General features: G+C 37.3%; 1 protein-coding gene across 2 annotated transcripts in view; it reads left to right on the forward strand.

Moving 5' to 3' along the window:
• slc39a11 (solute carrier family 39, member 11) overlaps nt 1-13,296 on the forward strand; it is a 185,034-nt gene that overhangs the window by 126,941 nt on the left and 44,797 nt on the right. For both annotated transcript variants that reach the window (XM_088927971.1, XM_088927972.1), the window contains one exon: nt 8,624-8,693. In XM_088927971.1, coding sequence (XP_088784097.1) covers nt 8,624-8,693 — 70 coding nt within the window. The remainder of the gene's footprint in view (nt 1-8,623; nt 8,694-13,296) is intronic.

Consider the following 13,296-nt stretch of genomic DNA (forward strand, 5'->3'; position numbering starts at 1 on the left):
ATTATAGAATTTGCTAAGATTATGTTATGGACATGCTGGCTTGTGGGAAGTAAAAATGAAAACAAAAGTGTGCATAAAAGTAAAGTGTGCATACCTATTGTTATCCATTAATTTGTTTAAAGGACAGCTTTAACACTGCATTTAAAAACACAGGACATATTATATTGGTAAGTAATGTATGGATGTTAAAACTATGTTGTTGTTTGGAAAATATTGGGAAAAACTTCCGTTCTTCATTAATATTTTGTGAAACTATTTCAAAATGGCTTTTTTGTTATCAGTTCATTTGATAAAAAACTATTTTACTATTAAATATATTAATGCAAATCTGTCATTTGTATTGTTTGTTCCAATGTTAGACTTTTATTAACTAAATTTACTAACCCTGATGCCATTTAGAATGCCAAAAAATATATTAGTTTATCCTCTGTGAGTGGAACCAGCTGTTATGAGTTTGTTTTTTTCCTCAGTGTAAATGTTTGAATTCCTTCTCCAAGCAAATTGTAATCATTCACTGCAAAGCTCAACAAAAGAAGAGATAGGCTTCTACAAACGGAAGATATTCAAAAGCACTTTGATAGATGAGCGTTTCAGAAATCCATGGTATGTTTTTCTATTTTTAGATGCCTACCTCTTCTGTTTTTTGAAGAGGAAAATGCATTCTTCTAAAAATAGAAAATAATTAAAAACATATACGTATTTATCAGGAATCATAGTGAAGCACAGTATTTGAGATATACTGACTTTTCAAAATAAGCAACTCAAAATACTTGCTATAATTTCCAGCACATCTTCGCAATGTGAAATCAGGGAATCCAAGCCAGTTCCAGCCTGCTGCCAGCACCTGCTTTTGGCACGCTTCACAGTTTCCTTCTCCCAGTAGGTAAGCTCACGTTTCAATCAGGATGTGAGCTGGCTGTATGCTTCAGTGAAATCTGCAGCAGCTTACCTTGGAAGAGAAAGTAAAAGAACTTATAACACCCATCTGGCCTAAGATGAATATACTGTGGCCACTGAGGAGCTCTGATGCATCAATTTTACTGCCTCATGGCAATAACTTGGTTTAAAGAATTAATTATATTACCGATTTCAGAGAATTTCAGGAGAGCAAGTGAGAGACCCAGTGAACACTATACTGTTGGCACTGATCACCATGGTAAGCTACAGTTTAGGTGTTTTCCCCCAGATAGCATTCCAAGCAGAGCACTCAGGTTGCTGGCTTTGTACACGTTCAGTAACCTTTTGACTGAAGGACAGATGTAATCATACTGTACGTTAGGGAAAGGAGGCTTGAAGACATTTCAGTGAGGGTTCATTTAAGTAAAATCGAAGAGGCTGCGAAGATAAATAGGAAAGCCTTTTCAGCAGATAAAAATAACAGTTATTCTGACCCATTTTAAGCTTTCAGAACTTTAAAGCACTTCCCATTTAAATGAACTGATAGCTGGAGTGTTTATCCCTGTGGACGTCAAAATGATTTTGGCATCCAATAGGGACAAACCTCCAACCTCCAACAGTTTTTATGGCTTCAAATTTAAATTAAAAAACATTTAAGAAGCTTAGTTCAGTATTGTAGCATGTTAGTTTTTGTCTGCTTTTTCTCATCTTGATATGTTTTTTGCTCCTTTTTGATACATAGATCAAAGATAAGAGTGGGAATATAAACATAACTTCAAATATTTATGATTAATGAGAACATGGTTGAGGACTTTCGGCAAAATGCCAACTCATAGCATATGTTTCAGTGTTTTGAAGCTGTAGATGTACAGTATAAATAAAAAAGTACTAGAAATTGCTGCTTTAAGACATTTCTTCTTAGTATTTCATCATTCTGTCAGTAAAGTGTTGTCCTCTTCCTCTAGTAAAAACACATTAGAATGAAGATCCTGTAGTTTTTCTTTGTAACTGAGCATTAAGGGTATTAAATAAGGTTATGGTCAGTGACTAGTATTGAGCAATCATGATAAAACACTGAGGTGTGCAGCATTAACTGATTTCTGCATGCAAGTCACTACACAAGTTGAAAGTCAACTAAGTCACTACATGGAAGGCTATAGCCATGTCATGTCAGGACCCTAGTACGGTGGGTACAGTGTCTCCAGTTAATGGTAGGATGGGCACTAAAGACGAGCTGTTACTTGAGTGTCTAAGTACGTCGTCCACCAATGGGAATACTTGCAGTTTCCCTGGTTACCATGCACAAAATCATCTGTAGGTAGCCTGGGCAGCACAAAATGTGTGCTTGCCGCATACTGAATCAGCTCACAGATATCCACATATTCATTAGAAAAAATTCTGTGTCTTGAATTCGACAGAATACAGTACCATCAGTATCTGTGCCTTAACATGGATGCTTGGAGTCACAGTAAGTGACATGCCTGCACAGGTTTGGAGATTGGCCCAAAGCAGTATTTACCATGACCTTATTATTGGTTGTACTTGTTACTGTATGTGAATAAATGCGTTACAGTAGCAATTCCTGTTACTTTAGAAATACACACTAAATACATAAATACATGCTTGATAAATTCAGTTTCAAGTATCTGCTTGTATCTGATGAAGTACCAGATTCTTGTGGACTTTTTCACTTTCTGCGGAAGATCTGGACATCAGGAAAAAGATCTGCCACTTTTTTCCTGTTTCCTATTCATACAGGGTTTGTTTGTTGATACTCTGTGATATGAATGAACTCGACAAATTTGTGGGCCAGCTGACAGGATAGTCAGAAAAATATCTCTGAGTCGGGGAGATTGAGCCTGATGTGCTGTTAGTGTGAACACTTGGATCCTCCAAAACCCTAAACTGCTCCAGGACTGAAAAACATTGTGCATGAACAACTCCAATGTAATGTGGCATGGTGATGAACATGGCATGTCCTGTTCAGTACGTGCCCCATACAGACAATGATTGATGCCATTTGGAATCGGTCATAATGCAATACTTAGAAAAATTATTTTAGGCTTTAGGCTGTTTCTGTTGTAAGCAGGCAGTGCATTTTACTTAGGTGCATTTAGGAGCAATTAGATTTAGATAAAACATTATATACCAAAAACACATTTCAGAAATACTGTAATTAGTGTTGTTTTTTTTAACCAAAAATGTCAGTGCTCCCAGCAATCATTCCATCACTGCAAAATCTTTGGGTATTATTTGATGAATTTGCCAGGGCTCCGTTATAATAATGAACAGCGTTTTATATTCTTTTTCTCTCCCTTTCTGAAAGCGTGAAAAATATTTCTCTGAATCCCCATTATTTGCACTGCACTAGACATGGTATTTGGGGAATAATAATTTTCTTTGTTTTTTTCTGAGTTAGAACTGGAGGCAGTTAAGAGAAATAATAAACATGTGTTGAAAGATTTATTCATTTTTCCTGGAGGAGCTTTCTTTGAAGTGACAAATCACTACGTTTTTGTGAAATCTTTGTGATCCAGGGTTTAAAAGTAGTATGGAATTCTCAGTGTGCAAAAGCAGTCTATGTTTTTTCCACCTAATGCCTCTGTTTTGTCTGGTCACAAAAGAAATGTGTTTTCTTGGCTGCAGATACTGACATTGCAGCTCCTGGGGTGGTCAGTGTGCCCCAAGAGCTGTGAAGCCAAGAGAGATCATGACTCAGTTGTAACAAACAGTTTGCTGTTAAGACAACCAAACTGAATTCTGGGTGAGATGGTAGCAAAATAGAACAGTTCCTAACATTTGATGGATTAGAATCCATTCCATAATATTCATGTTCATATCATGTATGTTTTTCCTGAAACATGTCTTCCTAACTTTTCTTTTCCTTTAATGGCACAAATATTTAAAATACAGCCTAAGAAGATCAGTTGTAAAATCTTGAATTTTATGAATTATTGGAATAAGAAATGTCTTACTTATATCAGACAGATTAACACCCGCCAGAAACCTAAATATATAAAACCTAAGAAAAATATTATTAGCATTGGAATACAGCATGGGGATTTTTAAAAAGGCTGTCATGTTATATGAAGAAGGCTCCACAGCCGAAACGTTGCGTTTATTTTTTTCTCTTTTCAGCATGGAATAAACCTATTACTTGTCGTTTTATACTGTCTTTTAGACTGATGGTCCCTTTTTATTGCTGGGACAGCTGCTGTTATTCTGTTTTGGGGAAAAATAAATGCTAGTGTAATTCTGCATGGTACCAGAAGGTGGAGATTAAAGTAGTCCTGAGTGCTTGGGTCCGTTGTGTGCTGTTCTTTGTTATTAGGTGGAAGCAAATTAATGAAACATCTGTGCCTTGCCAGAAGTGCAGTGCAGTCTTTAAGTGTCAATTAACAGGGCCTAATTAAAATGCATGGGGTGTTGATGTTTGGTTTACATTTCTAGATAATGATCTGTGCCTCTGCTCTATGGGGTGTCTAGCATGCTATTGTGATGAATAAATAAAAATAACAAAACCGTGTTCCCTCTTCTATTTTTTTATGCCCTCAGACTCTTGGACCACAAGCTAATTAGGACTGGTTTTCTTTGAAATGATTTGTAAAAACATAGGCAGACTTTGATCCATGTTCAGCATTGCCTTAAGAAACTAAATGAAAAGAGGAATACAGTACCATCTCTTTCTGACTGTAACAGATTCACGAAGAACAAAGCCTATAGAACTTCCGTGGTTTAAGGTAACATCTTTTACCTCCATGCAAAATGCACTGACTTAAAGAAGGAAAATGTGCTGTTGTTAGTAAGACCACAAGGTGGCACCGAGGCCTTTAGACATTGCACTGAGGCTGTTAAACAGTCAAATATACAGTATACAGTACAGTATCTCCATTGTGCAAGATAAAAGGTCAAAGACTGCTGAGTGAAGTATTTATGGTGCTCATTTTGGGATTAAGTAAACTGCATAATGTTTAGCAAACACGTGGATTATTAAGAACCGTCTGCAGGCTGTGCTATTGAAATTGCTATTGTTTTTATTGGACAAGAATGATCTTGTGGAAGATAGATGACCTGCTTTGTTGAAAGCAACAGTTCTTTTGGATTCTTCTTGCTTGTACCTTTGTGGTCTGCCCAAAATTGTACACTGTAGGTCTGATCGTCTACATATGTAAAGACAGACTGAAGTACTTTGATATTGTGTCCCACTTTGCTGTAATAATAGAAAGCAATTTGCCACATGCAGTAATTGTAGTTATAAACAAGCATACAATATTGAATGCATTATATACAAGTGTGGAAAATGACTAGTATTTTATTTTTCTAAGACTGAACGGTGGATAAAATTGCTGAATTTTGTGTACAGCTGGATCTTATAGCACTCTGGATCCAGTGTTCTGAAAGTTTTCTGTTCCATACAGTGTTAGAGAGCTTTAATTGTTTTTGATATAACAAACCACTAGCAACACGTAATTGCTGGTTATTTTTCCAGCCTTTTACTCTGTAGGCAATGCAACATTTGTCCGTTATTGCTTTTTGTTAAATCAAAATCAAATCGCTGATTATCTCTGATTTGTTGTCAGCATGATAGCGTTCTTTTCAGAGGGCATGACAGAAGGTAATTCTGTGTAATTTTTATTTTCTATTGAGGTGCAATTGAGAGCAATCATTTTCCATGCAGTCATTCAACAGGCTACAAGGCAATAATTTGCATAAACATGAACAAGAAAAACTTTATATACTTTATAAAACAACAAAATCTTAAATATCTAAAGCAAGCTTTGGATAAAGAATACTGTTTGGAGAGGATCTTCTGATTACGGAGAAAGTGCCAGACTTAGAGAGTTCCAGTATTAGGAGCTTGAAAACCAGTGGTAGTGAAAAACATCGGGTGGCTGTTCTACGAGGTGTAGGAGACAGAGGAGATAGTCCTATTTTCAAAACAATGCCCTAATAAGGTGACAGGGCACACTGTTCTGCGGGACAAATCATAGGTTGAATGAGACATTAAACCAAGGTCCTGAATTCTAAGTAAAGATCCTAAAATACTGTAAATAAAGTTGTTATCCCTGTATTCCAGTTTGGGTTTGCACAGTTAAAACAAATGCACCCTTTAATTAAACAGATAGATGAAGTTATTTCTCACCTCTCCACCTGATCTGCTATGTTGTGGGGTCGCTGGGGCATCATTACCGCTGTACTGTATGTCAACCAGGTGCGTGCCACACTTCAGTGTGGTCCCCTCCTAATGTAAATCACTCAGGGATCCTTCTGGGATGAACAGTAGTATACAAGAACAAGAGAAAAAAGTGTTACGTAGCAATGGATAAAGAAATACAACAGATAACTGAGTCAAGATGGTGTGGGTAGGTCATCCTATAAAGGATCAGCAGTGAATAATGCAATTATAGAATGTACTGTACATGAAACTGGCTCCTGTCTCCCCTACATGGCTTATACTGTAGCCTGTCAGAGTTGAAAAATGTCCTAGTAATCCATTGATGAAAAGAAGTAAGGTCTGCCTCTGTGCATTAAGACCCCTGGAATATTTTATCTGAAGCTGTTTAGTATTGTAATGAGAGATAAGGTTTAGACCTGAAAATGTACTATCAATGATAATCATGATGTACAGAAGAGAACAGATAGTTGTTTACGTAGATGATTTCAGGAAGATGAAAATAGCACAATCAATGAGCGCATTCTCAGCATCATTTTAGCATCATTTTATGCATCATGTAGCAGCAGGGGGATAAATATAATTGTGCCGAAGCCAATATGCTTTGAAGTTCACATTTTCAAAAATATACAGTACATATTTGTTGAAGCCAAGAAATAAGAAAAGGGAGTAATGGGCCAGTCTCTCTAAAGGCTAAAATTTGAAAAGATATGAGCAATACACATTTGGAAACTACAAAATAAAATTCAGTATAAAATGAAGTGCACATATAATATAGCTAGGACTGTTTAGCCAATTGATGATAATGATCTGTGAAAGAACAAAGTTAGATTTTAAGAGAAATATGCTCTTGTGAAAAATACTAGATTTAAACTGCAAATAAACAATTCTCCAAGAGCATATTCTCTGTATGTGTCCAGCAGTGTTCTTTAAAACAAATAGTCTAATTATTCTACTGTGTCTTTAGGTAGGCAGCATGGAGTAATTGTTAGAGTTTTAGTCTGTGGTCTGCAGGATGAGATCATGAGTTCAAATCCCTGGTGAGATACTGCTGTTGTACCCTTAAGCAAAGAACTTCCCTCAGATTCCTCCAGTAGAGTAGTAGACTAGTAGAGAGTAGTAGTGGTTTATTGGCATATGTACATATACATTGGAATTCTTATTCACTCTGATCTATCAGGACAATCACCGTACAGCAATCAATCAATCAAGGTTTATTTATAAATGGAAAACAATGCAGCATACAGCGGTGGTTTTCAAAAAATGTACAGTAACACAATGTAGACAGTACATTACAAACATAATAAATAATAACAACCAGAACACTAAATACATGGAGGTGAAAAAAACATTTAAGTCCGTGCAAAAAGTGCATAGGTGCATTGAGCTCTGAGGCACTGCAGTTAGCTTAAGGATGTGCACAGCAGTACATGCCATACTGTATGGGGCAAGATAATCTGAATTTCTTAATATGCTAAAGTGTAGCCATCCATGCAAATTCTGTTATTTATGCCTGCCATTTTTGGTTAATGCAACAGCAACAAAAATGCACTATCTGTGATCGCACAGATAGAATGCAAAAGAAATGGATCGATAATAGTGACACTCTTAACGACTCGCACTGCAAAATAAAATTTTGTGCACAGTTTCAGAATAGCTAGCAAGGAAAAGAAGCTTCAAATTCAAATTGCCCAGCGGGATAAAAAAGAATTAAGCCTATGTTCAGAACATTACAATACACAGTTAAAAGAATCAAATCAAAGAATGATACAGTATGTTGCATAGTGTTACAACATGCAAATATTGACATGCAAATAAGCTTTATTTCTGCAGCTTTCCGTTACCTCAGTGGGCTCGTTTTGCTCCACTGCTCATCTCTCTGGCCAATATCCTCTCCCTCTCCATGTCTGCTGTGGCCAGTACCCTCTCCCACACCTTGTCTAGGAGCCAGGGAAGCATGTTTAAACACCATGACTGAAATAGTGTTGACACATGAGGCTGATAGCACTGTTTTGTGCAAACTTTTGATCTGTGCTTGGAGATTGCCTGACAGTTTACCTAGTAAAATATATTGTGTATATTAAGGCCTGCAGACATTTGCATTTGTCATATAATTCAGGAGAATAAGGGTTTGTGGGCAGGGCCCATTAACATTGGCAAATGTAAAAAAATAGAAGTGGAATTTGATTTACCCACTTAGGGTTGACTTTATTAATGTGAATGGATTTCTACTTACATTTTCCAACAGACAGTACAATTGTTAGGGCTGCTGAAATTCATTCTCATGACAAACACTAAGCATCACATTTTCGCTTACTTTTGAGAGTCCTGGTTGAAACGTGATTTGCTTTTAAAGAATATGTAAAAGAGATTGTAATGAAATAGAAAAAACAGGAAAGGTGACCTGTTGGATTGTACACGATATCTTTAGATAAAAGATGCCTAAATTGTCATCCTCGTTTCATCATTAAATTTTTGATTTAATCATTTAAACTTTTTCCTGTTTCTGATGCTGCTCTAATATAATTACTGTGTTTTCCTGTCATTTTCTAGAGGGTCTGGCAGTGGGAGTGGGCTTTGGAGCAGTTGGGAAGACCGCATCGGCAACTTTTGAAAGTGCAAGGTATGGTCCTGCACAGGACTGCTTGACTCATTTTTCCTTTAGCTTTGTATTTTTCGACATCCATGAATACCTGTGTTCCCGGTGTGGGTCATTTCAAGGCCAGACCCTTAACAGAGTGACACACTTATGACATAGTGTTTTAACCACTTCTCTCTTGTGTTCCTAAAAAGTAAGAAAGAGGTGGTTAAAATATTATGACATTAGTGTGTTGCTCCTGGGAGACTTTAAAATGAAAGCTGCAATTCCATGCTGACTTTTTACTGGAATAGCACTTGCCTCATATATGGGTAAGGATTTGTACATTTGTACATTTAATCAGTGGCCACTTAATCTGAACTTTTTTGTGTAGCGTACTGTATGTGTTTTGTGCAGGTATTTTGGCAAGCCAAATGTTTAGCAGAGGTTAAAGAGCTCCATCTGGATAAAGGAAGGAGAAAACAGTCAGATTTTGAAGGAATGTATTTTAACATGCATTTGGGAAGGGTGAAAAGAATCAAGGCTGTCTGTCCTAAAGAAAAATATCTTCATAGTATTTGTATAGTGGGGTATTATATCTATTTAACTTTATAAAAGTAACAGTAGACCTATGCTGAAAGTGTATCATTATCCTGTGTTGCCCCCCAGTGGCCAAATGGGATTTTGTTGCTCATGCTGGTCATGAACACATGAGATCTGTCACACAGAGTACTGTATGGGATTAATCCAGGTAGTACACGCTTTCACACATCCATTTCTTTGTGACACTTCATTGGGGTGGAAACGCCTTTAGTCTACAATACAGGAACATCTTTATTTGCTCTCTACAATGAACTCTGTTTGTCCTGCTATAGATATGACTGATTTATTCCTTTTATTATGATGTGAGTCAGTTGAGATCAAATTCTCATTCACAATAATGTCCTAGAGACTTATTTATATAATTGGGCATTAACTTGCAGCAATTCTAGTAAATTGCTTTCAATTTTAGTGAAGTACCTAGTCAAGTCCAAAGTATGCCACTTGGGATTTGAACCCATGACCCTCCATATGGACAAAATGAAAGTATATACTTGTCCATATTGGGATTTTTGATAATGCCCACATTATGCTAATTCACAATGTGGAGATTACTTTTCTTTTAAGATGCTAATTTTGATAGTTTTTTATATAACGAGTGGAAGGTAATCAAATGTCTATTTTCAGTATCTGTATAGACTAGAACAAAGCTGCACCTGTTCAGATGAAAGATTTCGGAACCACAGCTGCGTATTGATAGAAGTGCCATTATCATAAAGTGTATCACTGGGAGATTACAAAGTCCCAGTTATATGTTTTGTAAGAAAAATACAAGACGTGCATTGTATTTTGTGATATCCAAACTCCTGACGGACTTGAAACCGATCGTTACTCTGTGGAAAACTATTGTTCTCACTTGGAAAATATCCTGACATATGAATTTTTTCTTGTTAAGCTTCCATTAGAGATAACAATCATAAAGGGATTTAGTAAGTGAAGCACTGCAGAAGACAGGCCTTAAGATGCTAGCTGTCAGACTACCCTTCTTTATAGCATTCTTCAAATGTCATGGTTTAGTACTTGAAATTAGATCTCAGACTCCATTCTTGTTAAATGATACTGCGTGTTCACTGTCTCTATTGCCAAAGCCATATAACAGTAGTATGTTGAGCAGAAGTAATGTATCCTGCACAATTTTGGCAAGAAAGTGTCAGTGTTGTGCTAAACATTTATAAACACAACCTTCATAACCATTGATGTACTCCAAATTTATGTACATATTTGAGGAGAAAGCATGCAGTTAGCGGTTTCGGCAAGTATTTATGGAAAAGCGTTCAGCATACTTTGCTTGATGTCTTAGTAGTTAATGCCCAGAGATAGCTTGGGGCTTTGCTGGAGGTTTTGGGCTGCTTTACAGCTGAATAGAAGAAGGACGTGTTGGACTGGTGCTGAAATGTGATCTTGGAAGCCAAACCCAGTCAGTTATGAAATTAAATGAAAATCGTTTTTCAGTCTGTGGCTGTGGAAGGTTGTCCCAAGTTCATTAGTTTTAGACATAATATGAGCTGACAATCTCCTTGAAATTGGATAAATCAATTAGAGCCTACATTTATTTGAATCATTATAGGCCACACACAATAGCAGCTTGCGTAATTTTTCCATAAAATTATGTAAAATGATTTTTTATTCTTACCATTTAAGGATGATGTATTTCTCTTTATTTTCATGATTGGTTTCTGTTTAGAGAACCACACATCCTACAGAAGTTAACAGGTAATCATACCAGTTCCTTGTGCCTCTGAGACTTAATCCTTACTTACAGTATGCTTTCCTGACCAGGAGCTACAATATGTGTACATCTGTACGTGCCATGTGTCATGCTGTGTTCTCATGCGTGCTTTATCGTTCTGTAACGCAGGAGAAGGGTATCATTTCTAATATCTTCTTTTTTCATAGCATTTAGGCTCTGTCCAACAGTTCTGATATTTGCCAGATTTTAGTACGGGCTGTTTACTGTTGTACTATATGCACTATAGCTGATAGCAAAACTCTTCCATTTTTTGGTTTTCCAAAAACCTGATTAAGAAACATTTTACATGTCTGTTTACCTGCTAATGTGATTTTGTTAATAGCTAAAATGTACTTTGCTCTACTCACTTGAGAGTGAAAGGATACTGAAGCTAAAAAGCATATTAATCAACTCAGAACACCTCATCAAGAATATTATTATATATATCTGATATCACATATCAGATGTCGTGTCATTTACCAAACCGCTTTATACCATACAGTGTCGCAGGAAGCCGGAGCCTACCCGGCAAGCAATGAGCGCAAGGCAGGGTACACCAGTCCATCGCAGGGCAAGTGCAAGCCAATCATACATGGGGACAATTTGAAGGCCATGGTAAAGGCCGAGGGGGGAAATTTGGCCCGGGCTACTATTATCGAGAAATGCCCGGGGATCTTTAATGACCACTCAGAGTCAGGACCTCGGTATAACATCTCATCCGAAAGACGGCGCCCACTACAGTATCGTGTCCCCACCACTATACCAGGGTATTAGGACCCACAGAGACAGCAGGGTGGGCGCCCCCCACTGGTCCCACTAACTCCACTTCCAGCAGCAACCATAGCTTCCCAGGAAGTCTCACATCCAGGTACTGACCAGGCTCAACACTACTTAGCTTCAGTGGGTAGCCAGTTGAGAGCTGCAGGCTGATATGGCTGCTGGCTCAAAAATAAATGTGAACTTGTTAAATTTGAATACATGTGTCTGCTCTTTCACCGCTCACTGATTTTATATTGGAAAAATAAAGAATACATTTTAAGTAGTGAAAAACAAGTTTTGCCCTTTTTCTTCTCACAACATGATCATAAAGCTTTTCACGGCTGTTCACTTAGTTCACTACTGTACCTAAAAAACACATCATCTCTTTAAACAGTTAAAAAAAATATAGTTTCAAATGGTCTGTCATGGCCTATGTAGCCAAATCACCTGCTAAATAGTGCCTTAATACAAAGAGTTTCTGTAATCGTTCAGGTTACAAACACTTCTTCGTTCTACACAATAAATGAGCTTGTCTTACGTTCTTGTGAGCACCTTGATATGTAAAGAAGTGAAAACAATGATACCAGCAACATTGTTAAGAAAGAGGAGGATATGTTTTCCCAGTGAGTTCAGTTGTAATAAAAACTTCAAAAATGTCTTTTTAGCATCCTCAGTACTTGCCTTCTTTACACCGCTGTACATCCAGCATTCAGGTAGAACACTACTAGTTTTAGAAAAGCAAGTGTTGAAGAAAAACAAGTGGGAGAAGTCTCCCTTCCAGATGGGAGGCATTAAACACACTATGAGAAATTATTTAAACTTTTCTTTGGCAGGTTTGTGCCATGTGAATGTGCTCACAGCTGTAGCTGACAGCCGCAAGTATTTTGAAAAAAAAAAAAACAACGCAAACCCAAACACAAAGGTTTTGTTTTTTTTCTCACATATGTAAGGTGCATGTCACGCAAGAAACACAGAGTGAAAAGTGGGGCGAGCCTGGTTTGTGAATGGGTTGATTGAGAAATTTTAACCCCTTGGAATGCGCAGAAACCTCCCTCCAGATGTGATGTGGCTCCTGGACGAGAGCCAGAGAGGAAGGTGAGGCAGAGGGCAGCCGTGTCTCCGTATGAACCTATCTCTCTGAAAAGCAAAGCCTGGCCCTGTATGGTTTTGTAAAGGGAACCAGATGAAGTTCTTAAAGCGTGCCCTGAAAACAAGGCATTCCTACAGTAAATTCTGTTTTACCCAACATACTGTATAAGAGCTAAATAACGTTTTTTAATCAAGTTAATACTACCCAGACTGGCATTTAATAAGGAATGTGTCTGTTAAGTCCTAGATTCTTTTAAGTGCAACTAACTGAGAAGTCTGTGCCATAGCTATTAACGTTAGCTGCGTCTCAGCTGTTAAAATGGTGAATTAGGTCAAGGAAGGAGAATTTCTATAAAATCAGAATTTCACAGCCAGCATAAAAGCTGCTTGATGTCCATATTCAATTTTTGTATTGTTTTCATGGATGATGAAATGTATTTGAATATTTAGGTTATTAAGTTACTGATTTCC

Source organism: Atractosteus spatula, chromosome 11, assembly GCF_055471065.1.
Source record: "Atractosteus spatula isolate fAtrSpa1 chromosome 11, fAtrSpa1.hap1, whole genome shotgun sequence".
Classification (NCBI taxonomy): domain Eukaryota; kingdom Metazoa; phylum Chordata; class Actinopteri; order Semionotiformes; family Lepisosteidae; genus Atractosteus; species Atractosteus spatula.